This window comes from Perognathus longimembris, chromosome 11, assembly GCF_023159225.1.
Source record: "Perognathus longimembris pacificus isolate PPM17 chromosome 11, ASM2315922v1, whole genome shotgun sequence".
Taxonomy (NCBI): Eukaryota; Metazoa; Chordata; class Mammalia; order Rodentia; family Heteromyidae; genus Perognathus; species Perognathus longimembris.
In genome coordinates this window covers 23,323,307-23,347,532 of record NC_063171.1, presented here as the reverse complement: position 1 = coordinate 23,347,532, position 24,226 = coordinate 23,323,307, and the positions used below count along the sequence as shown (strand labels likewise).

At 35.7% G+C, this 24,226-nt stretch overlaps 1 protein-coding gene across 5 annotated transcripts in view; it reads left to right on the top strand.

The window, feature by feature from the left end:
- Rasal2 (RAS protein activator like 2) overlaps positions 1–24,226 on the top strand; it is a 271,624-nt gene that overhangs the window by 204,051 nt on the left and 43,347 nt on the right. For all 5 annotated transcript variants that reach the window (XM_048357801.1, XM_048357799.1, XM_048357800.1 and 2 more), the window contains one exon: positions 9,053–9,162. In XM_048357801.1, coding sequence (XP_048213758.1) covers positions 9,053–9,162 — 110 coding nt within the window. The remainder of the gene's footprint in view (positions 1–9,052; positions 9,163–24,226) is intronic.

Below are 24,226 nucleotides of genomic sequence, written 5' to 3'. Positions count from 1 at the left end.
AGAATGAGGGAAGAAAACAGACTTCTGGCTAGGGAAGAACTGAAAAATATTGTTACTTGTTCTGTTCAGCAGCTCACCTCCTTGTACAAAGCAGAAAGTTAGGGAATTTTTGTGATTTAGAATATTTAGATCTGGACCCCCAGTCCTATCTGCATATGGACATCAGCATTCAATTACCAGGGATGCATCTCAGTGCTTTCAAGCCTTTCCGGATAAATCAGTTCCTTATGATAGCATCTTCTGCTTTCTCTTTCTGCATTTGACATCTCTATTAATTAAGGAATAAAATAGTGAGAAACGATAGGTCACAAGTAAGAAAGAAGCTGGGTGTGGTAAAACATGTTGCAATCTCAACACTTAGAAGGAAGATGCGGGGGATGTCAAATTTGAAGCCAATCTGTGCTACAGAGAAAAAAATATGATTGGGTAGGGCAAGATAACAGATTAGAGGTGTCCACCATTCTGACTTTATGAATGAGAACATTCAAGTAACAGAAGAGAAACCATAATCTGACTAGAAAAAGAGGAAGATATATAGGGAATCATGAAAGAACGAGTCAGGCAGATGGAAGAAAAGCCCAGAGACATTGAAATAACAGAAAAAGCAAGCCCATTCATGGATTCCTAGGACTGGGAAGGAAAGCTATTGTTCCAGTCATCTAAGATTTCTCCTCTTGTCTGGACTTCCAGTTATGAAGTCCAGTGGACAATAAAGTTTTAAATTGCCCATTCTTTTTCTTTTTTCCTTATTTGTTTCTTTTTAGTGTCAGTGCTAAGGCTCAGACCTTTGGGATTGTCCCTGAGCTTTTTAACTCAAGACTACCTCTCTACTACTTGAGCCACAGCTATCATTTCCAACTTTTTTTTTTTTGCCAGTCCTGGGGCTTGGACTCAGGGCCTGAGCACTGTCCCTGGCTTCTTTTTGCTTAAGGCTAGCATTCTGTCACTTGAGCCACAGCGCCACTTCTGGACAATTTCTGTATATGTGGTGCTGGGGAATTGAACTCAGGGCTTCATGTACACGAGCCAAGCACTCTTGCCACTAGGCCATATTCCCAGCCCTTCCAACTTTTTTTGTTAAATAGTTGGAGATAAGAGTCTCATGGACTTGTCTTCCCAAACTGGCCATCATCAGATCTCAGCCTCTTGAGTAGCTGGGATTCGAGGTATAAGCCCAACACCAGCTCCTTATTAATTTTTACCGTTATGTTTTAGTCAACATTTATTGAACCATCTAACAAGTTACTATTTTATACTAAGAGACCATGAAAGGCAATGATTTATATATCATAGGCTTTTCTTCTCAAGCAATTACACTCCATAGTAAAATACGCAAAATACTAGTAAAATATGCAAAATACACAGATTACTTTACTAATTAAAGTGAAACTTGACTCATAAGCACAGCAAATCAAAAAAAAAGACTTGATAAATGGGACTGAGTCAAACTAAAAAGTTTCTGGATGGCAAAGAACATAGCAAACAACAATTTCAATTTTAAAAAAAACAACAGCTTATAGCTATGCCCCTATGAATGCATAAGATAATACTAAGTGAACTGAACTCCATGTTATGGAAACAAGTGATGTATCACTGTTGTAATTACTTTCAACATGCCATGTGAAGCCATAACTTCTATTGTTGATGATCCTCTTGTATCCCCTTCCTGTGGTTGTACCTGCACTATCACTGTATCTTATCTGAGTACATTGGAAACTGTATATACTGGTATTAGAATTAAGAAAGTGAAAGGGAATACCAAAATCGAGAGACACAGGATAAAAACACAAATGACTACAAAAGCAATACTTGCAAAACTGTTTGGTGTAAACCAACTGAACAACTCATGGGGGGAGAGGGAAAGGGGAGAGGGAGGGGGAATGAGGGAGGAGGTAACAAACAGTACAAGAAATGTATCCAGTGCCTAATGTATGAAACTGTAACCTCTCTGTACATCACTTTCACAATAAATAAGAAAAAAAAAAAAGAATAGCTTCATGACTGGCCATGAGGCTATTATTGTTATCGGGGAGGGGGGGGAGAACAGCTTATAGAATAGGAAAAAAATTTTGCCAGCTACCCATCAGATAGTGACCTAATATCCAGAATATGCAGAAAATGTAAAAAATTAAATCTTAAAAAAACAAACGACCTGTTAATAAATGGGCTAATGGGCTGAAGAGGAGTCTCAGAAGAAGTAAAAATGGCCAATACACACATGAAGAAATGTTCAACATCCATGGTCATAGGAGATACAAATCAAAACAACATTGAGATTCCACCTCACACAGTTGGAATGGCCATTATCAAGAAAACAAACAATCAGAGATGCTGGTGAGAATGCAGCCAAAAGGAAATGTTAATACACTCTTGGTTGGAATGTAAACTTGTTCAACCACTCTAGAAAGCAGTATGGAGGTCCTTCAAAACATTAAACATAGAAATACCCTATGATCCAGGAATTCCACTCCTGGCCATTTATTCAAAAATTACAAACCAGTATACATAAAGCTACCAGCACAATCATGTTTATTGCAGCACTATTCACCCTAACCAATATATGCAAACAGCCCAGATGTCCTCAGTGAACAAGAAAATGTGGTATATATATACAATGGGATTTTACTCATCCACGAGAAAGAATGTTATTGTACCATTTGTAAAGAAATGGAAAGACTTGGGGAAAAGTTATGTTAAATAAATCAGGCCCAGTGAGATAGTGAATGCATCTTTTCTTTATATGTAGAAACTAAATTTAGCTTCCAAACTTATAGTTAAATACATTGGGTGATATGTAAATGTATATAAATATTTTAACTGAGATACTGTAGATTCAAGGGAGATCTTAAATAGTGTATTCCTTAAAAGGCAAAATCAAAGTTCAGCAAATTAAAACACCAGGAAGCAGGTGCTCAGAAGAGTTAGGATAGGATCAAGGGAAAGGGGTAGATGAATGAAGAAGATAGAGGAGGGGGAAAATGTAGTAAAAAAAAAATCCAATGTATGTTCTATAAAATTAAGAAGAACAAAGGGAAAAGTATAAAGGGGGGTGATGATGTTGAAAGGGATTGATTAAGGTATGTTATATTCATAAACTTCTTTCTTAAATGGTAACTCCTTTGTACAACTATTTAAAGGTAATTATGTTAAAAATTCTTTTTTATTGGTATTGTAAAGGATATGTACAGAGAGGTTACAGTACATAAGTCAGGTGGATGAAACATTTCTTCTGGACAATGTCATGTCTTCCCCCAGTTTTTCCCTCCCAACACCCCCCACAAGTTGTATAGTTCATTTTCAACATAAGTGTCTAGTATCACCCTTTATCCCACCATTTCTGTGCCCAACCTACCTTCCTCAAAACAAATTAACTTATATATGCGACAAAAGGTACAGAAAACAAGAACAGTGACAAAGGAGAAGATAAAAAGAACAAAAAAATCTTGTTTCCATTTCTTGGAATTGATTCCAATAAACATTATTTTATATGATCATAAGCACATAGCTATTTGAGCATTTGTGATCCTGTCCTAAAAAATATCCTTCTTTGGTGTCACAGTGTGAATGTCTGGAGTCCTGTATAATTTGTCATGCCTAAGGATGAATGGATCAAGAAAATGTGGTGTGTGTGTGTGTGTGTGTGTGTGTGTGTGTGTGTGTGTGTATGTGTATACATATACATATACATATATACATACAAAATGTAATTCTATACTCTCATCAGAAAAAAATGGCATTGTACCATTTGTAAGGAAATGAAAAAACTTTGAAAAAAAATTATATTAGGTGATGTAAGCCAGACACAAAGAAACAAGTTCAGGGTTTCCCTCATTTGTTGTAACTAGAATGTGCCTATAAATCTACAAGTAAAAACACTGGATGGTTAAAAAAAAAAAGTATAAAGTAAAACATGAAAAGCAAGAAGGAAAACAGTTGTAATCTGAGTTCTTTCTGGTTAAAAAGTTATTTTTTTTAAATAAATTCATATAAATTTAGAGGAAATTCTATTAAAATTACCTACTCAGAATTTCAGTAATGTTGTCCTTAATCCCTGGTGTGACTACTGATGTGAAAGATCTCCAGCAGAATTATAGCAAGTTTTGTTGCACATCTCTCTATTTTTGTGTGAATGGTGATGACATATTTCTCTGTCTCCACTTCTCCCAGTCTTAAGGGAGTAACAGCAGTGCTGGGACACTGGCAAATCAGTGCCTCTTATTATCACCACTGAGAGTGGTTGCATAGCAGCAGTTTTATTTCAGCTTCCAGTCATACCCAGATAGCCAAGTTCAGTCTTCCGAGGTTACTCTAATTTGCAGTGTATGAACAACTTTCGTTATCATCATCCTAACATTTTTCAAGCTCCAGAGAAAGGCAGCATTTGGCTTTTTATTTCTCTGACGGTTGCTAATTGAAAGCTTGATTTTTAAGGAAAATAGTGAGCAACAACTAATTAAAGTAAGTCATTTTAATATCCTAAATTGCTAGTTTTTTAAATGATGAGCTTTTTAATATTTTTAAAAATATTATAGATGTTAACAAAAGCTGTTCCAAGGAGAACTGAATAAGGTAGGAGTTGTTTTGCTGGTTTTACTAGAATGTTTTCATATTAGGTTGGTGTCAGAGAATAGAGTAAATTGAATATTGAATTTGTAGTGTTGCTTTTGTTTCCATTTTTGTGCTATTGGATATTTGTAGTAAACTTACAGAAGCATCATTTATACTGTTCATATTTCTGTAAGACATGTACAGTATAACTCCATATAGAAGAAAGAGAAATATTTTCCTGTTGATACATCTATTTTTACATTTTGTACTTGAGGAAGTTATTTTTAATATATTTAGTAGCCACAGAATCAGCTACAAAAAAAGTAATTTCAATAAAGTTTCACTTTAGTGTAATAGTAGAGTTTTATTATTAAAACCTAAGGGGCAAAGGGGAGGGGGGATGAGGGAGGAGGTAACATATTATACAAGAAATATACCCATTGTCTTACGTAAAAAACTGTAACCCCTCTGTACATCGCTTTGACAATAAATAATTATTCAAAAAAAGAAGCATTATGCTCATAATCTGAATTATGGAATTGTAAGCTCTTTGTAAATTCTTTATATTATTACTTAGTAATAAAATTATATACATAAAAAATTTACAGGATTAATTTTTTGATTCATTTCGTTCCCCCTCATGTATTGAATTATATTGTTTTCCTAGATACTTGTTATATACAATTATTTAAGACCTATACAAATTAAATATGGTACTTATGGGAAGAGTAAGTTATATTATAATGCTAATAATATCCAAAGAGGAATTAAAATGTAGAGATTTAGTATTGCAGAGTGGTCAAGAGTTCAGCCTGATGTGTAGGCACATACTACTAATTCTAGCACTTTGGAAGTCGAGGTAAGGAGGATCCCAAGTTCAAGTCCAGCCTAGGCTATATAACAAGACTTTGTCTCAAAAATAAAGTCCCTTTTTATTGTTATTTCCTTTTACATGGTTTCTTCTTAGAGTAAAAGATAAGGTCCTTTGGCTAATCTACAGGATCTGCATACTATCCAGCTCTCAGAACCACTGCCCTCCATTTCCCACTACTTAACATCTATCTTAGGCACACTGGCTTGTGGGTCTTCCTTGAACATAGTGTGAATAGTTCAGCCTTAGGGCTTTGCTCTGTGTCTATTGTCTGGAATATGTTTTCCTCTGATATATGCAGATTAACTCCAACTCTTTACTCAAATTTAGCTCCTACCTATAAGGTCTATCTTGACCATTTAATATTGATTTCCTTTTTCATGGCTTTGATTTGCTATTGTACTTGCCTTTTACTTATTTATTATGTTCTTTGTTTATTTATTTATTTATTTATTTAGGCCAGTCCTGGGCCTTGGACTCAGGGCCTGAGCACTGTCCCTGGCTTCTTTTTGCTCAAGGCTAGCACTCTGCCACTTGAGCCACAGCGCCACTTCTGGCCATTTTCTGTATATGTGGTGCTGGGGAATCGAACCCAGGGCCTCATGTATACGAGGCAAGCTCTCGTGCCACTAGGCCATATCCCTAGCCCCCTTGTTCTTTGTTTATTATCTCACTCTGTTAGTATGTCAGCTTAATGAAGATAGGATTTATGGTTTTGTTTACTGATGCATGGCAAATGCCTCAAGTTTCTGACAAATAATAGCTATTCAATGAATATGCAAATGAACAGGAAATTTTGAATATTAACAATAAATTGAGTTTAAACTTTAACTCAATATCGTTAAGTGTGTTAGCTGAAGCAAATTACTGAAAACCTACATAAAGTCCCTGTATGGATTAAATGGCATTACATGTTGGAAAGTACTCTTCCAGTGCTGACATGCTGAAAGCCTTTGGTAAATTTGTTTAGTGACCAAATGTTTACTGAGCACTTACAAAGTGGTATTTACTGAGTGCTTACAATGTGTCAACTACCACTACAGGGTGAGAAGGGGAGCATATCACAGAACAGAACAGCTGCAAATCTCTGCTGTTATGGAACTTATTTTTTGTTTCTTCCCTTCCTGTGATATGATGGTTTCCAGGAGGAAAAAGAAAAAAGAGATTTTACCAGCCTATTCAATAGGCTTTCTCTCGAGTCATATTCAATTGGCCATTTCTCTTTGTTTCTTTCAGTGTTTTAATAAGCACTTTTTCACATGTACAAAGCCCTGGGTTTGATCATTAGCACTGCAGAAAAATTAAAAATAATGAAATAAAAGTACTTTTGCATTCACTTATTCTTGAAATTACTGTCTAAAAGAGGGTTTTAAATTTTCCCTTTTACAATATTCTCAATTGAGAAAAAAGTTTCTCCAACTTCTTTACTTTTGAAAGATAGTTTTTCCTCAATATATAAATGCATGTGTGTACATGCACTCATTCGCTCTCATGCATGTGCATTCTTTCTCTTTCTCTCTAGCTTTTTTCAGGATAGTTTTAATCTCTGACTTATTTGTGGCCTGAAATAATGCCTACATGTAGTTTTCAATGTTATTTTGGCATTTGTGGCAAAACACTTAGGTTGTTATGACATTTATGCTATATTTTGGATTTGTAGATTGGTTTCTAACATAAATAAAATTCTAGTTATTACTAGATATTTCTTCAGTCCCTCCTTCTCCTTTGCCTCCTCCTCCTCCTCCTCCTCCTCCTCCTCCTCCTCCTCCTCCTCCTCCTCCTCCTCCTCCTCCTCCTCCTCCTCCTCCTCTTTCTCCTCCCCCTCCTCCCCCTCCTCCTCCTCCTCCTTTATACCTTTTATAGTTGCCCAACAATTCCTGGATAATCTGGGTTTTTTTTAATTCATTATTTGTCTTTATTCTATTTGCTTTTCAGATGTTTCTACTTTTTTAAGATGTTTCTACTTCTTGTGCTCAGAGTTATTACCTCAGCTTTGTCCAGTCTACTAATAAGCCTATGTGTTATACATAGTACATAAATCCTATGTTAAATTACGTTTTTACTAAGTCAGTTTGTTAATTCCCATATAACTCTTGGTATAATTTTAGGTTCCTTGTTGATCACAGAGCACATAACTGTGCATAATCTGTTTTATTTCCTTTATCCTATTGGAGCAACTATAAAAGCATAGAAATGGAATTTCCCATAGCTCACAGCCCTTGAGTATACATTATAGAGCAGGGTCATACCCCTGGTTGACCTGCCCAGGGACAATGTAGCATGTTTTAAGCTTAGGATTTTAGTGGAGGTTTTTTATAAAGAAGTATAATTTAGACTAATCTGACTAGTCTGGTCTCAAACAGTGGGCTTTGGTATTAGCTAAAAGAATACAAAATATTTGATGTACTGATGTTAGCCTAGCTTTTGTTTCTTTTCTTATGGAAATATGTGTTATGCATAGCTTATATAAATGATAGGCATCTGAAGGTGAGCTACTTTCTGTGTGTCAAAATATTTTTCTTTGACTTTCTACTTTTATAAAATGTTCTTTCATCTGCTGAAAATTGAATTGCAATTTTTTTAATTAATGACCATCATAATCTTGTATTTCTTCTTTTAGTCAACAAATATTATTATATGCCCATTCTTTGACAAATGCCGAGAGCAAGAGTATGTTCAAGAAACTCTAGATTGTTTGGTGAAAGTGAAAAGAGACAGCCAGCGATAAAATACATTATTTAAATTTTGCCTGCTTTAATGGTTTCAGTGATGATCTACATTTTATTTTAAAATAGTTTAGCTATATTTAAATTTTAACTTTAGAAATACCATATTCAAAGTGATATAGACCAAAAAAATATTTTTGTGCATACCTGTACTGAACTTAGGGTGTCATACTTTTCACTTAGCTTTTTAACTTGGGGCTGGTACTCTACCACTTGAACTACACCTTTACTTCTAGCTTTTTGATGGTTAATGGGAGATAAAAAATCTCATAGAGTTTTCTTCCCAGACTGGCTTCTGGATCTCAGCCTACTGAATAGCTAGGTTTACAGGCATGAACTGCCAGCTCCCATTAAATTTTTAATACTTTGAAACCATCAGTGTATTTTTTTACTACTTAGTTAATTCTCTTTTTAATCTGTTAGTCCTTGTACAAAGGATTTCATTAAATGTGTCAATTTCTGAATATAATGCATCTTGAGGAATGTTACCCCTAAAGCTTCTGTTCTTACTTCAGAGCCTGTGTACATACTACTCTGTTTTCCTTTAGTTAAGAATTAACTAGTACTATTTCATGTTTTAAAAAGAACTATTTGTCTATGTTGTGTGTTTTTAAAAAAGCTATTAATGAAGTTTTTCTACCATAACTAGAATAAAGACTGTATTAGAGATAATATTATTGATGCTATCATAAAGGTTAATTTTCCTACTTTTCACAGTAGAACCAATTCTCATCGCCTTACCAAGTGTTTTCAAGCAACTATTATTTACAGAAAAAGTAAAACTTATATTCTAGACTCAGTTTCAGGTCTTCATTATAAAATCCTGAACACCTTTTACAAATTTAGTGCAGAAGACTATAGTTTCTTTTTATTCTTTTTCCCAACAACTTCTACCCTTTCATTCTAGGGATTCTTCAGCAAGCGCCTGAAAGGCTCTATCAAGAGGACCAAAAGCCAGTCTAAGCTTGACAGAAACACGAGCTTTCGGCTTCCATCCCTTCGCAATACAGATGACAGGTAGGAAGTTAACTTGCTTGACATAGAGAAAGTACCATTAGAGTGGATTTGGATGAGATTCTTCAACCTTCTCTAACTTTGCATTGGTGACAGACCTAATACAAAATTTACTTTTTTTTGCTCATATTAAAGCAGGATACAAATTGTTGACTCAAATACTCAACCAGTTTAAGCATCTTATGAAATAAGACGGTAATGGAAAGTATATATGACCAAAGTATATTATTTACAAAGAACCTTATAATGTTATAAAATTGAGGATATATTATAACTAATTTAGTAATCAGTTGTCTGTTGTAGTGGTCAGAGATTAATCTATTTCTGTAGACTAGTTCTTAAGAAGTGACAATAACTAACTTTCTGAGCACTATCATTGGATGCTTTATGCACATTGTCTTATTTAACCTTTATTATAATGCTATATGATAAATGTTATTGTTTTTTCTATTTCACAGATGAGGATTCTGAGGCACAGAGAGATTAAGTAATTGTAGTTAATATCATACATATCATAACTAGCAAAAATACTATTTGAACTTGGGTAATTTGGCTAGCTCCAGAGTCCATGATCTTCACTGCTATGTTGTTCTTTGTATTCACCATGTGGAATCAGACATTTGTTGGACAGAAAACATGGATTTCATTCATTAGAACTACTGCTTAACTATTTTATCTCTGAACCACATTAAAAAGTGCTCATTGAGATTTATCCAGTTGACAGTGTAATTGTCAGATGTTCTCTTTTATACTTCTTTGGGCTTTTAAACTTAATACCTCAAATTTATTTTAAGCCGGGAGCTGGTGGCTCACACCTAATCCTAGCTACTCGGAAGCTGAGATCTGAGGATCATGGCTCAAAACTAGCCTAAGCAGAGAAGTCCGTGAGACTCTTTATCTCCAATTAATCACAGAAAAAGCCAAAAATGGTGCAATAGCTTAAGTAGTAGAGTACTAGCCTTGAGCAAAAGTTGTTTATGGACAGTGCCTGGCCCAGATTGCAAGGCTGGGAAAAGAAAAATGTATTTTAACTGAGATATAAAACATGTTTTCTTATTAAGGAAATACTAGATGATGTTTTATTACATGTTTACAGTGTATATTGCTCAGTCAACTTAAGCATGTCTATGTCCTTAAATACTTTATGGTAGCAACCCTCAGAATATTTTTATTTTCAGTTTTGAAATCTATAGTGCATTGTTACTACCTATAGTCATCCTACTGTACAATAAAACACCACACCTTCTTATAACTCTCAGTACCCATTGATTAACATTTGTGTATCCCTTCCCCTACCTTATTTTCCTCCACATCTAGTAGCCACCATTCTAATCTCAATATTTCACATATGAATGAGATCATGTGCTACCTGAATTTCTGGCCTAGGTCATTTCACTTAGAATAATAGTCACTAGTTCTACCCTTATTGTCCCCAAATGACAAGATTTCATTTTTTTTATGGCAGAATAGTATTACATTGTATATACCTACTACATTTTCTTTTCTTACTTTTGTTTTTCTTGTGGTAGTACTGGGGCTTGAACCGAAGCCTCGAGCTCTAGCAGAGCTTTTTTTCACTCATGACTGGCATTCTACCATTTGAGCTATGCCTCTAGTTCTGACTTTTTGATGTTAATTGGAGATAAGAGTCTTGAGGATTTGTCTTCCGGCTTTGAACCTCAGTCCTCAGATCTCAACTTCCTGTTTAAGATTATAGGTGTAACCCACCAGAGCTCAGTTGTGTATTACATTTTCTTTATCTGTTCAGCTTATGGACACTTAGATTGTTGCCATTTCTTAGTATTGTTGCAGTAAATGTGGGAGTGCTGACATCTCTTTTGCTTCCTGACATCATTTTTGTTGGATATAAATCCAGGAGTGAAATTGCTAGATCATATGGTAGTTAATTTTTAATATTTGAGAAACATGAACACAGTGTTCCATAATGGTGTACTAATTTACCTTTGCACCAGCAATATGTAATTCATTTTTTTCACATCTTTTTCAGCACTTGTTCTTTTCTGTGTTTCTTGTTGATAACAGCCAATTTGACTGAATAAGGATATTTCACTACAATTTTGATTTGTATTTCTTTAATGATAAGTGATATCAGACATTTTCCCATATGCCTATTAGCTATTTGTCTGTCTTCTTTTGAAGAATATTTATTTAGATCTACTCTACATTTTAAAATCAGATTATTTGTGCTTTTCACAGTTTTAGCTATTGAGCAAAACTGAGTTCAAGCCCCAGTATCAGCACACTGTGTGTGTGTGTGTGTGTGTGTGTGTGTGTGTGTGTGTGACTAAAAACAGAAATGTCCAGAATAGTCAGGTCTGTACTGACAGACTAATGATTGCCAGACACTGAGGAGGTGGAGTGAATGGAAGCAATGAATGAGGAATGACTTCAAGAGAGCATGGGATTTCTTTTTAATGAGATTTTTTTTTTTTTTTTTTTTTTTTTTTTTTTTGCCAGTCCTGGGCCTTGGACTCAGGGCCTGAGCACCGTCCCTGGCTTCCTTTTGCTCAAGGCTAGCACTCTGCCACTTGAGCCACAGCACCACTTCTGGCCGTTTTCTGTATATGTGGTGCTGGGGAATTGAACCCAGGGCCTCACGTATACGAGGCAAGCTCTCTTGCCACTAGGCCATATCCCCAGCCCAGGATTTCTTTTTAGAGTGATGAAAATATTTCAAATGTAGATTATGGTGATGATTGTACATCTCTGAATATTCTGACAGGTATATATTGTAAATGTGGTGATTTTGTAGTAGATAATTATATTTTGGTATAGATAGCTTTAATTAAAACAGCCAATCAAAAACTGCAATAAAATTCATAAGACAGTAAAGCCCACTATAGTATATAAAACTTCATTAGTTTTTTAGTGTTTTACTTTTAAATGTAAATAGATAATCAAGTATCTTACAGATCTTGAGGAAAGTCTTCAAAATGAAAGATAAGGACAAAAAATAGAGGAGATAAGAAGAAGCAAAATGGATGGAGGAAAAGCAAGTTTACAAGTAAAATTAACATTGGCAACAGATAAGACTATGTAACAGGATAATATAACAAACTATCAATGAAGAAATCAAAGAGCTTGGAGATTTATATAAAAGCTAAAGTCAGCTTACTCTCTCAGAAAGTAGAAAGCATGTTATCAATAGATAAGAGTTTACATCTATGAAACAATAAAGGATAATATAAGAAACTATCAGTAAAGAAAACAAAGAGCTTGGAAATTTATATAAAAACTAAAGTCAGCTTACTCTCTCAGAAAGTGGAACATAATTTTTTTTAATCAACCCAGAATATTATACAAAGAGGGAGCAAAGATTTTGGAGTAGAAATAGTCAAAGAAATAACATAAGAAAATGTCCCTAAACAAGAAAACATAAATGTCCAGATTGGAAAGACCACCAAATTTCCAAGATAGTAAGTGATAAAAGACCCCTTAACATATACACATTAATTCATATCAGACACAAAATACAAAATTGCTAAAACTGAATTGTTGAATGGTAACTCCTCTGTACAGGTACTTAAAGATAATAAAAATATTTTTAAAGTCTTGATAGCTTTTAGAAAAAAAATTGATTATATACAAAGGGATATGTAATAGGTAGGGAGATTGGTATTCTCAGTGAAAATACAGAAAACCAGAAGTCAGGAAGAATATTAATTCTGAGAGGAAATTATTTTCAACACAATATTTTGTACACAGGCATTTCTTGAATGTCAGTCTAAGGAACTTGGATTTTAGCCTACAAATACTAGGAAACATGTAACCTCTTTATAAACAATTATACTATAGAAGGATAAATCTTATCATATGAAATGCAGAATTTCACTTGTAGACACTTAATTTTGGAAGTCAGCATGAAGAATTTGGAAGACTTAATTAGCATGAAACTATTGCAATTTACAATGAGCTAGGTACTAGTGGGTTATGCCTATAATCTTAGCTACTTGGGAGGCTGAGATCACAGTTTGAGGCCAGGTTGGGCAGAAAGTTCTCAAGACCCTCTTAATGATGGCTAGCCTAAAATAGGCAGATTGCAGTCCAGTCGTGTCCAGACAGAAAGTCAGACTCTTTCTCTAACCAGTGCAAAAAAAGATAATGGAGTCATGACTTATCATTAGAGCACCTGTCTAGCAAGTAAGAGGCCCTGAGTTTAAAAGCTTCAGTGCCATCAAAAGAAGAAGGGAAAGGAAACATTGAAGGCTTTGAGGTAGATAAAGGGTAGTAGGAACAAAGAGACAGAGACAAGATAGGAAGAACATTTTAGAAGCAAAATTAAAATGATGTCACAAAGTTATCATTGTTCCAATGTCATCTAATTAGATGAAAACCAGTAAAATTATTTTCTAGAATCAGTATTTTCAGCATTCTTACCTTTAAACCATGTCATGTAAGAGGGTATTGGGACATGAAATGACTGTGACAATTCTGCCTTTTCACGTAAAAGTATGCCTCATTTCCAGGCATCTCAGGATTCTATCTACCATACCTACCAGACTGTCAACCTCGTGTTAGAAGTGCTACTTAAATATATCTGTGACTTGAGGTAGCAATAAACAGATGGCATAAAATTTTCTCATTCTTCTGAACACTTAATAGAACTAATTTTTTAACTTTTTATTTTGATGCCATCCATTCTTCAGAAGTTGTATCCAGGGTACTGAGATGAGATATAGTAATAGCGCGGGGACAACCACAGGAAGGGGATACAAGAGGATCATCAATAAAAAAAGCTACGGTTTCACATGACATGTTGAAAGTAATTACAACAGTGATATAACACTCGTTTCCATAACATGGAGTTCATTTCACTTAACATCATACTGTATATACTGGTATTAGAACTAGGGAAGGGAAAGGGAATATCAAAATTGAGAGACAAAGGATAAAAAGACAAACAACTCCAAAAGCAATACTTACAAAACCATTTGGTATAAACAAACTGAACAACAACTGGAGGGAGAGGGGAAGGGGGAAGGGGGAAATGAGGGCGGAGGTAACAAATTGTACAAGAAATGTACCCACTGCCTTACGTATGAAACTGTAACCCCTCTGTACATCACTTTGACAATAAATAATTATTCAGAAAAAAAAGAAGTTGTAAAGTAGTAGAGTCCTGTAGGCCCTTCCCTTCCAGCTAACAGTGACTTTCATTACTATAGTATGATATAAAAAACACATAATTTACTTTAGTACAGTACTATTAACTACAAACTTCATTCCATTTTACCATTTTAACTTATACTCACTCGAGAGTGTGTGTTGTTCTATGCAAAAGAACATAACCTTCTGTGTAAAGATATGTTACTTCTACCACAATCAAGACAAAGAACTATTCAGACAAGACCAGGTGCATTCAGGGGGGTATGGGAAAAAATGAGGGAAGAGGTAACACTGTTCAAAAAGAAATGTACTCATTACCTTAGTTATGTAACTGTAACCTCTCTGTAGATCACATTTACAATAACTTTTGTTTCCAGAAGAGAACTCAAACATGCTACCCCTTTGCGGTCACATCACCTTCCTCCCTGTCCTCTAACAGTCACTGTTTTTCATTACAGTAAGTTTACAACATTTTTTTTTTTTGCCAGTCCTGGGGCTCAAACTCAGGGCCTGAGCACTGTCCCTGGCTTCTTTTTGCCCAACGCTAGCGCTCTACCACTTGAGCCACAGTGCCATTTCTGGCTTTTTCTATATATACGGTGCTGAGGAATTGAGTCCAGGGCTTCATGTATACCAGGCAAGCACTTTTACCACTAGGCCATATTCCCAGCCCTACAGTAAGTTTACTATTTCAATAACATTATATAAATGCAGTTGAGGGCATGTCTCAGTGGTAGAGCATTGCTTAATGTTTGTGAAGCTTTGGTTTCATTCTCCAGCACAACAGACAGACAGAGATACAGTTTATCATTGAGGTTGTCTTTTTGTCCATAAGTATTTGGCTTTGATATCCATCAAAATCTTTGCATTCGTCAGTAATTTGTTCCATTTGTTGCTGAGTAGTATTTTCCCATATGGGTTGTGTAGTTTGTATAGCCATTCACCCACTGAAATTTCTGGGGTCTTTGTTTATTTTAAATAAAGCTGTTAAGAGTTGGTAGACTTAATTTTCTCATCTACTCTTCCTCTCCATTTTATTAACCACGGTTATAAGTGTTTCCTAGGTTTGGGGAAAAGGGAGACCCGAAAGGAAAGAAAGTTCTGTTACTTACATCAGTCTTCCATTATATTCTCTGAGCCTGCAGATGTTTACAGCTGACAGTTCCCTTAAGGGGTTCTTTGAGGAATTCTTTGGGGATTTCTTATCCCTGAAGAATCTCTTGACTTTGGCAGGTGCATTATATCCCAAGTGTTCATTTGTGAATCCTTTCTAGGAAGGAGTTCTTGCTGTCATTGTTTATCCCTCACCATCCCCAGTCCCATTCCCAGTAGTTTTCTGGTCCATAGGAAACAACCACATATCCTTTGCCCTGACAGCCTTTAAGAGTTCAAGCTGATTGAGAAGCATCAACACTCTCTTGTTCACTCCAGCATCTAGACATTTCTCACCATCTGGATTTCCAAAATAAAACCAAATCCTACCCTCTGTTTGCTACTCATGCCAATGTGGGAAATGGAGGCGCTCCTCAGAGATTTCTGCAAAAATTGTCTCTCACAAAATATTTTCATGTCTGTATTCTGTAGCTACTTTTTATAGTCTTGATCTGAGAAATTCAAGGACATCTTCCCTTATAGACTACTACATTTTATCCAATATACGTTGATGCATAACATCTATTTTGTGTCAATGTCTTGACAGTTTTAATATCTCATCTCATGTGTATAATACTTTTAACCAAGTCATGATTAGCATAACACAAATGCCCTCTCACCATTATCTCCTCAATCCTTGTATTTCTAGTACTATAGTGTCATATTTCTCTGCTTTTGATCTTTCTGTCTCTTCTATTCTAAATGCTGGCCCCTTTTCCATATCTTATCCTTTGTCACACTTACTTCTTAGTTCACACTCGTGCAACAATACCCAAATCAGAAATCATATGCTACTTGAGTTCTTTACTGTGTTCTTCTAATATCATCTCCTAGAATAAGTTACTGCCTACCCTGACCAACTGTATCATCTCCAAGCACAAAGCCTACCCTATTTAAGAACTCAATAAATATTTATTCACTTACAACAAAAAGGAAGAGTCAAAAGTGATGTAGATAATGAACAGTTTTTTTAAAAATATGGAGTACTTGGTTCTAATGACAACTTCTTAGAATTTATTGGGGCTCCAGACCATTAATTAGTAAATACATTCCAGCTATTGATTGTACAGTTTCCGTTATCAGGTTTACTGCCACCATCAATTAAGGATCTTTTAGTTTTATGACCTAAGATTCAATCAGCGTTTTTAATTATATTATGATAGTGTTTGAATACATTAGAATGCTTTATCCTGAGGGTCAAAGGAAGGTAATAGAGAGGGTGAGTTTGATTCTGATTCATTATATGCATATGGAAATATCACAATAATTCACCCTCCCATGCAGCTAATGTGTGCTAATAAAAAAGAAATCTTGGGAAAATTTTAACTTTGAGTCCTTCCATTTCCTTACAAATGGGGCAATGTCATTCTTTCTGATAGAGGCATAAAATTCCATTGTGTATATGTTCCACATTTTCCGATCCATTTGTCTACTGAGGGGCATCTGGGTTGGTTCCAGATTCTAGCTATGACAAATTGCCCTGCGATGAACATTGTTGTACTGGTGGCTTTACTGTGATTTTGTTTGTGGTCTTTTGGATAGATATCCAAAAGTGGGGCTGCTGGGTCATAGGGGAGTTCTATATTTAGCCTTCTGAGGAATCTCCATACTGCTTGGAAAAAAATTATACTAAGTGAAGTGAGCCAGACCCAAAGAAACATGGACTCTATGGTCTCCCTTATTGGGAATAATTAGTACAGGTTTAGGCAAGTCATAGCAGAGGGTCACAAGTGCCCAATAGCTATACCCTTATGAACACATAAGATGATGCTAAGTGAGATGAACTCCATGTTATGGAAATGATTGTTATATCACAGTTGTAACTACTTTCAACATCCCGTGTGTATCTGTAGCTTCTATTATTGATGATGTTCTTGTATCACCTTCCTGTGATTGTATATACACTATCTCTGTAATCTTATCTGAGTATATTGGAAACCGTCTATACTGGTATTAGAACTAGGAAATTGAAAGGGAATACCAAAATTGAGAGACACGGGGTAAAAAAAAGACAAACAACTACAAAAGCAATACTTGCAAAACTGTTTGGTGTAAGTGAACTGAATACCTCATGGGGGGAAAGGGAAAGAGGGAGGAGGGTATGAGGGACAAGGTAACAAACAGTATAAGAAATGTATCCAATGCCTAACGTATGAAACTGTAACCTCTCTGTACATCAGTTTGATAATAAAAATTTGAAAAAAATTTAACTTTGAAATGTTATAGTATACAGATTCTTATTCTCTAATTGTGCAAAACTATGTTAGATCCCCATGTCATATATTTTGTCCTCAGTGAATATATTTAACTTAAAGGAATCATTTCTCTTAATACAAAATATCTATATACATATATTCCTTTTGTCTTTATATCCTTCCAGAAAAGAATATATTCAATAATAGGTTTTCTGTCTAGGAGTGTAGTTCAGTGATAGAAAGCACACTTAGTTGTGTGTGAGAGACCTGAGATTCAAGTCCCAGAATACACACACACACACACACACACACACACATACACACACATTTCTATATGGCACTGATAGCTCAAGCCTATAACCCTAGCTACACAGGAGGCTGAGATCTGAGGATCACAGTTTGAAGCCAGTTTGGCAAGAAAGTCCATGAGACTCTTATCTGTAATTAATCACCAAAAATCTGGAAGTTAAGCTGTGGCACAAGTGGTAGAACTCTAGTCTTGAGAAAAAAAGAAAGCTCAGAGACAGTACTTAGGCCCTAGTTCAAGCCCCAGAACTGGCACCAAAACAAAAAGAGCAAGCCTGATCATGAGTAAATTTATATAAAGTGAACTAATACATGTCATATCATTGTAAAATCTCCATGTTAATGATCATAGTCCCTCACATCTGTATCATAGTTGCAACTTATGAAATAGATGCAAAACTCTGTGAGGCATAGAATAATAAGCATCCATATTACACACACTACTCAGACACATACACTTGTTATAAGTCTTTGCTTGTTTGTTCTTTGCTTATTTGTCTTCTGCCCGTATTGGGGCTTGAACTCAGGGCCTTACACTCTAACCAAGCTTTTTCTACTCACAATGGCACTCTACAATTTAAATCATGTCACCAGTTCCAGCTTTTTGCTGGTTAACTGGAGATAAGAATCTCGAAAATGTCTCTATCTGGGCTGGCTTCAAAACATGATCCTCAGATCTTAGCCTCCTGAATAGCTAGGATTTTAGGTGTTTACTACAACTCTTAGTAAGAATAGGATACCAGACTGTAATAATTAATGATTCCATTTAAGGCCATATTATTTCCACAATTTGGAAAAATAGAAAATTGAGTCCTTATCATATTCTTTTCATTATCCCTCCCCTCTAAAGAAGTCTGAATGGGTTACATTAAATTTTTAAATGAAAATACTGAAAGAAAATATAACTGGATTAATTGGGATCTTGGAATCAAAAAACTTATGAATAAACTGGAAGGAAATAATTATAAATATGAAATAAAAAATTAATAACTTTTTATTAGCATACATTACCTACACATGTTGTAGCATTTCCATACATGTATACAATGTATCCCATGAAACTCAACCCTTCTATGACTCTATCTCATCACTCTCCTCTCCTTAGTACAGTTTCATCAAGTTTCATTGTTCCGTTTTCACGCATTCATAAAAAGAATTTAGATCATATTTATCTTCATAAACCCTCTTCATTGGCCCTGCCTATTTCTACTGGTATCTGCCATTACTATTCTGAACAGAGGCTACTATACTTTGCTGTCAGTTTTTTTTTTCATTTTTTAGTGTGTATTACAAAGGGGTTTCATCATGATATTTCACATGTTACATATATTATAATTCAGTCATATTATTCTCCTCTATTGCTCTCTTTAAAAAAGACCAATTTACTTATTAGTATAGCAGATGACTATATATTAGATAAGTTCAACAATTACAAAATGGTTCACAAATTATCTGAATAGGAAAACTAAATTGCCATTAAACAAGTTCAAATATTCTCATGTTCATATGTAAATAAAAGAAATAATGAAATACTATTATTTTACTATAGTAGTGGCAAAGATTTCGTAGTTTAATTTTTTTATGGAGTTAACTTAATAATGTCTTAAGTTTTAATATGTATACCTTTCAATTTAAAAGCTTTGTATCTGGGAATTTAAATTGTGAGTACATGCACGTGTATACAAAGCACATATAAAGAGACATGCTCTAAGATACTCTTTAAGCCTTATTGATAATCACGAAGGAAGGTAGGAAGGAAGGAAGGAAGGAAGGAAGAAGGGAAGGGAGAGAAGGAAGGAAGGACGAGAGGAAGAAAGGAAAAGAAAGAAGAAGGAAAAGGCTTAGATGTTCATCAGGTATTGGTTAACTACTGAAGTCCCATACAAAGGAATACTATGTGGTTATACAGGTCTCTATACATTCACACAATGAGACCAAAGGAGGATATTCATAGGAGTGGATCACAAAGACTCAATAGCTATGTGCATATGATCATATAAACTAATCGTTTTCAAAATGAACACCAAAAAATGGAAATGAGATTTTTGGTTGTTATTGTTGCTATTTTTGTTGCCTTTTCCTTTTGTCTTGTTTGTTAATTTATTTATCTTTGAGTGGGCAAGAAGAAGCACAGAAAAGATGGGACAAAGGGTGAACAAATACAGTAGTGGTACTTACTAGAGACACTATGTTGAAAATGAACTGCACAACTTGTGGGTGGGGACAGGAGGAAAAAAACTGGGAGATTACCTGACTTACATTACTGTAACCCCTCTCTGCACATTACATCTACAATAACAATAAAATATATTGTAAAATAATAACAATAAAAAGAGGCAAGTTAAACCTGTATGTTCCAATAAGAACAGAAGTCCAAAATACATTCTTTATAAAGTATGGCAAAATCATGTTTGTAATAAATACTATATAAATTTAAGTATACATATTATATAAGTACTATGTTTTAAAATCTGGCTCCTTATTTAAAATATTTGTAGGAGAGTTCACAGAATTGCTAATGATATTTTCTGTAGGAGATTGGTGAAAGTACCCTTATTTTAGTTCTTTACCTACTATCTTGTAATTTTTTTAACCAAGAGTATTCATCACTTTAAGAAAGAAAGTAATAAAAATTAGCTTTAAAAAATTACCCTCAGCCTAGAAAGGTGACACATACCTTTAAATCCAGCCACCAGGAGGATTATAGTTTGAGGCCAACTGGGGAAAAAGTTGTTGGGACCCTATTCCAAAAAACAAACTATATAAGCAAAAGGTCTGAGGGAATGGCTCAAGTCGTAAGTAGAGTGCTTAAGAGGAGATCCTGAGTTCAATCTCCAGCAATAAGTCTCTCTCTAGCTCTTTGATATTACCACTTCGTCACAGTTAAATGAGTTAGTTTCTACTTTCCTACGTCCCTGTTTCTTTTTGAATGACTATAGCCTCTTTTTTGTCCTTGTGCCTTTTCTGAAATTCCTCTTGCCAAAGTCTCAAATTCCTCTTGGCTCTGAAATTCATTGGCCACGTTTAATCTTTTAACAAACTTGCTTTTGTGCTATAGTAGACACCAATCATTCTTGAGAAAATGGCTTTCTTTTCTGGACTTTTTTGATGCTTGAATCACCTAGTTTTCCATCTCTCTTTCAAATTTCTCTGTCTCTCTTGTCTAGATTAAAGGTTAATATTCCTTAAGTTATTTTTTAGGATGTTTTCTCATTCCACATACCCTCTTTCAACGTTTACCTAGTATCTCCACAGGAACCTCAAATTCAGCTTGTTCAGAACTTGATTCGTTTCTATTCTCAGTTCAACCAGTATTGCCTTTTATTTCTTATCTCTGTGAATGGCATCAACATTTTTCTACCCAGAGGTTCAAGCCAGGATGACCAGGCATCCTTTGCTCTACCACTTTACTGTAACTGAAGTGGTCCAGTCATCAAGCCCTATTTGCCCCCTACACTCTATTTTTTTCTTCCTCATTTCTGCTAGCTTAGTTCATGCTCGCTTTGCAGAGTGTTAACCATAATCTAGGAACTAATCTCTAGTCTTATACTTGTTCCCTCTCTGCATACCCCTCTGTCAATTCCTTCACCAAACTAGTCCTGCTGAGACTCACCTGCTCATATTGCACTTCTGCCACCCAAGGTAACTTTCCTATATCCATCTAATGGCCGCTTTAATAAAAGAGGAGAAAATGTACTTACCATTTTCACTTTCTGTTTAGAATGTCAGTAGAGTTGGATATAAGTGGAGTTTCGGGCGTTTCATTTTGTATGTCTGCCTGTCTCTGTTAGTGATGGGCCTCCGGACCTCACACTTGCTAGGCAGGTGCTCTATTGCTGCACCATCTTTCTAGCCCTTTTATGCCCTGGTTATTTTTTTGAGATAGAGTCTTGTTTCCTATCTGTTTGCTCTTCTTACCATAACTACAATGACAGACACACACCACCACACCCAGCTATGCATTAAGAAGGGGTCTCTCAAACTGTAATTTTATTTTTAGCCTCTCAAGTCTCAAGGATCACAGATGTGAGCCATTGGTGCCTGGCTATATTTCTGCATGTTTTTTTTTATTCAATTGATATCTATATGAAATTTGTTTGAGTACTAGTAGATTTTACTCCCATTGCAATTTAAACATCAAAAGAATAATGTGTTATTATGTGACACTATTTTCTGTAGATTGTTCCCTAGTGTGTGTCATATTTGAGATAACTTGAATTATCTACCCTACAAAACATATTTTAATATTTCTAAACTTCCTTCTGAGACTAACTTCAGCATATATACATGTAGATATACCAAAGCTCATGTGGGTATTTTTTTTTCTTTGAGATGAATTTCCTTGCCATGAATGTGTTTCTTGGTGGTGGTAGTGGTGTTGGTCATGGGGTTTGAACTAAGGGCCTGGGCACTGTGCTCAAGGCTAGCACACTACCACTTTGAGCCACATCTCCACTTTGAGTTTTCTGATGCTTAATTGGAAATATGAGTCTCACGGACTTTCTTTCTTTCCTGCCCGGGCTGTCTTCGAACCATGATCCTCAGATCTCAGCCTCCTGAGTGGCTAGGATTGCAGGCATAAGCCACCATCACTTGTCAAGTGTGTTCATTTTAAGTGACCACTCTAGCTAATAGGTGCCCTTTGTCAGCAGCTTGATTCATTAGATAATATTGTCTGGAAGCTGAGGCAGGGAAAGAGGATATACAGAATACATTGTGCTTCCACAAAAGCTGTATAGTGTGTAATTTTAAGCTAACATGAAAGTCAGTGAGTAATGTAAGCAATAGGAATGGCTTTACCTGAAGCTAAAAGAGCTTTCAGGATCTTCATGGAAGACACTGATTCTTTTAGTATCACTGAAGTACGGAGACCGGGTCTGGCTGGCACCATCTTGGCCACATGGATGATGGTAGGGTCTGCCATCTTGTCTTCATGGTGGAGGAAGGTGGATCTCCCACCTCCCAGGTGAGGGGCATGCCTGAATCCTTGGAGGCAGAGGCAGGCACTTGCCTGATAGGTTACTAAACCTGTCAGTCCAATGCCTGGGACTGGGAATTTCCTGTGACCCTCCCCCTGACCTGACCTTATTTAGGCACAGACCAGCTCAGGTGCCATTACACTATACCATGTGTCTCTATGTTCCTCACCTGTCTTCTGTCTCCTGGCTCTTCTCCAGTCATTGGAGCTGAATTCATTTGTTGGGATTGTTTTTTGTTCTTTCCTCTTGGCTTCATGGCCCAATTTCCTAACTGTTTTAGGTGTAATTGCTGTCTGATATCTTTGAGACAAGAGTACACCATGCATTCGGCCAGCCTTTTGATAAAAGACACCAAGATTTGATCCTTCAAAATGTGGCTTCTCTCTTTTCTCACCTTACAATATCACAAGTAAAACTGTGATAAATGGGTCCTAATTTCTTTTCTTAGTTCAGGGAGGGGAACCTTTAAAATTATTCTTCAGGGGGTGGAAATGTGGTTTAGTGGTAAGAGTACTTGCCTAGCATGGTTTGATTCCTCAGTACTACATACACAGAGTAAGCTGGAAGTGGCCCTATGGCTCAAGTGGTAGAGTGCTAGCCTTGAGCACAGAGAGGTTCAAGGATAGTGCCAGACCCTGAGTTCAAGCCCCAGGACCAGCAAAAAAAATTATTATGGAAAATTTAATATTTTCAAGAAAGTTTTATTTAGATGTTTTCATAAAATACCTGGTTTAAAAAATAATCAAGTCTAGAGGACAGGTAAAGCAATTGTTCTCAATGTGAGAGCTACAAAAAAAAACAAACTCTATTGGTAGAGCATTAGAATAATGAATCTTAGTTATAACCTGTGAAATTTTCAAAGAAAATGAATGCCTTAGAAATGCATACTGACTGAAACATGGGTTCATTTTTACACTCAGCTGTCCTTTTACACTGGCTGTCCTTTTCAAGAATTCAGTGAAACACTCTAGAATCATAACTGCCAAGCCAAGCAGAAACTCACCTGCACTGGAGTCCTGGATCTTGTGTGGCAATAGCATTTTTAATTAAGTTTCCCAATTCCTAAATTTGGAACTGAATCTGTAAACATGTGGCAGATTGAGCTAGCATATCTAGACATTATTGAAATTGTGGAGGAAATGTGGCTTTTTAAAGAATTGGATGGATAAGCTGAGGAAACCAGCTGTGATGTATTTAAAATTGTGCTAACCAGAGTTCTTTTACTTTTTTTCCCTTCATCAGTGTATCTGCTGTTGTGTGAGTTGGTGCCCCATCCCCCAGCTGATTTTAAAGATTGATTTCATCTTT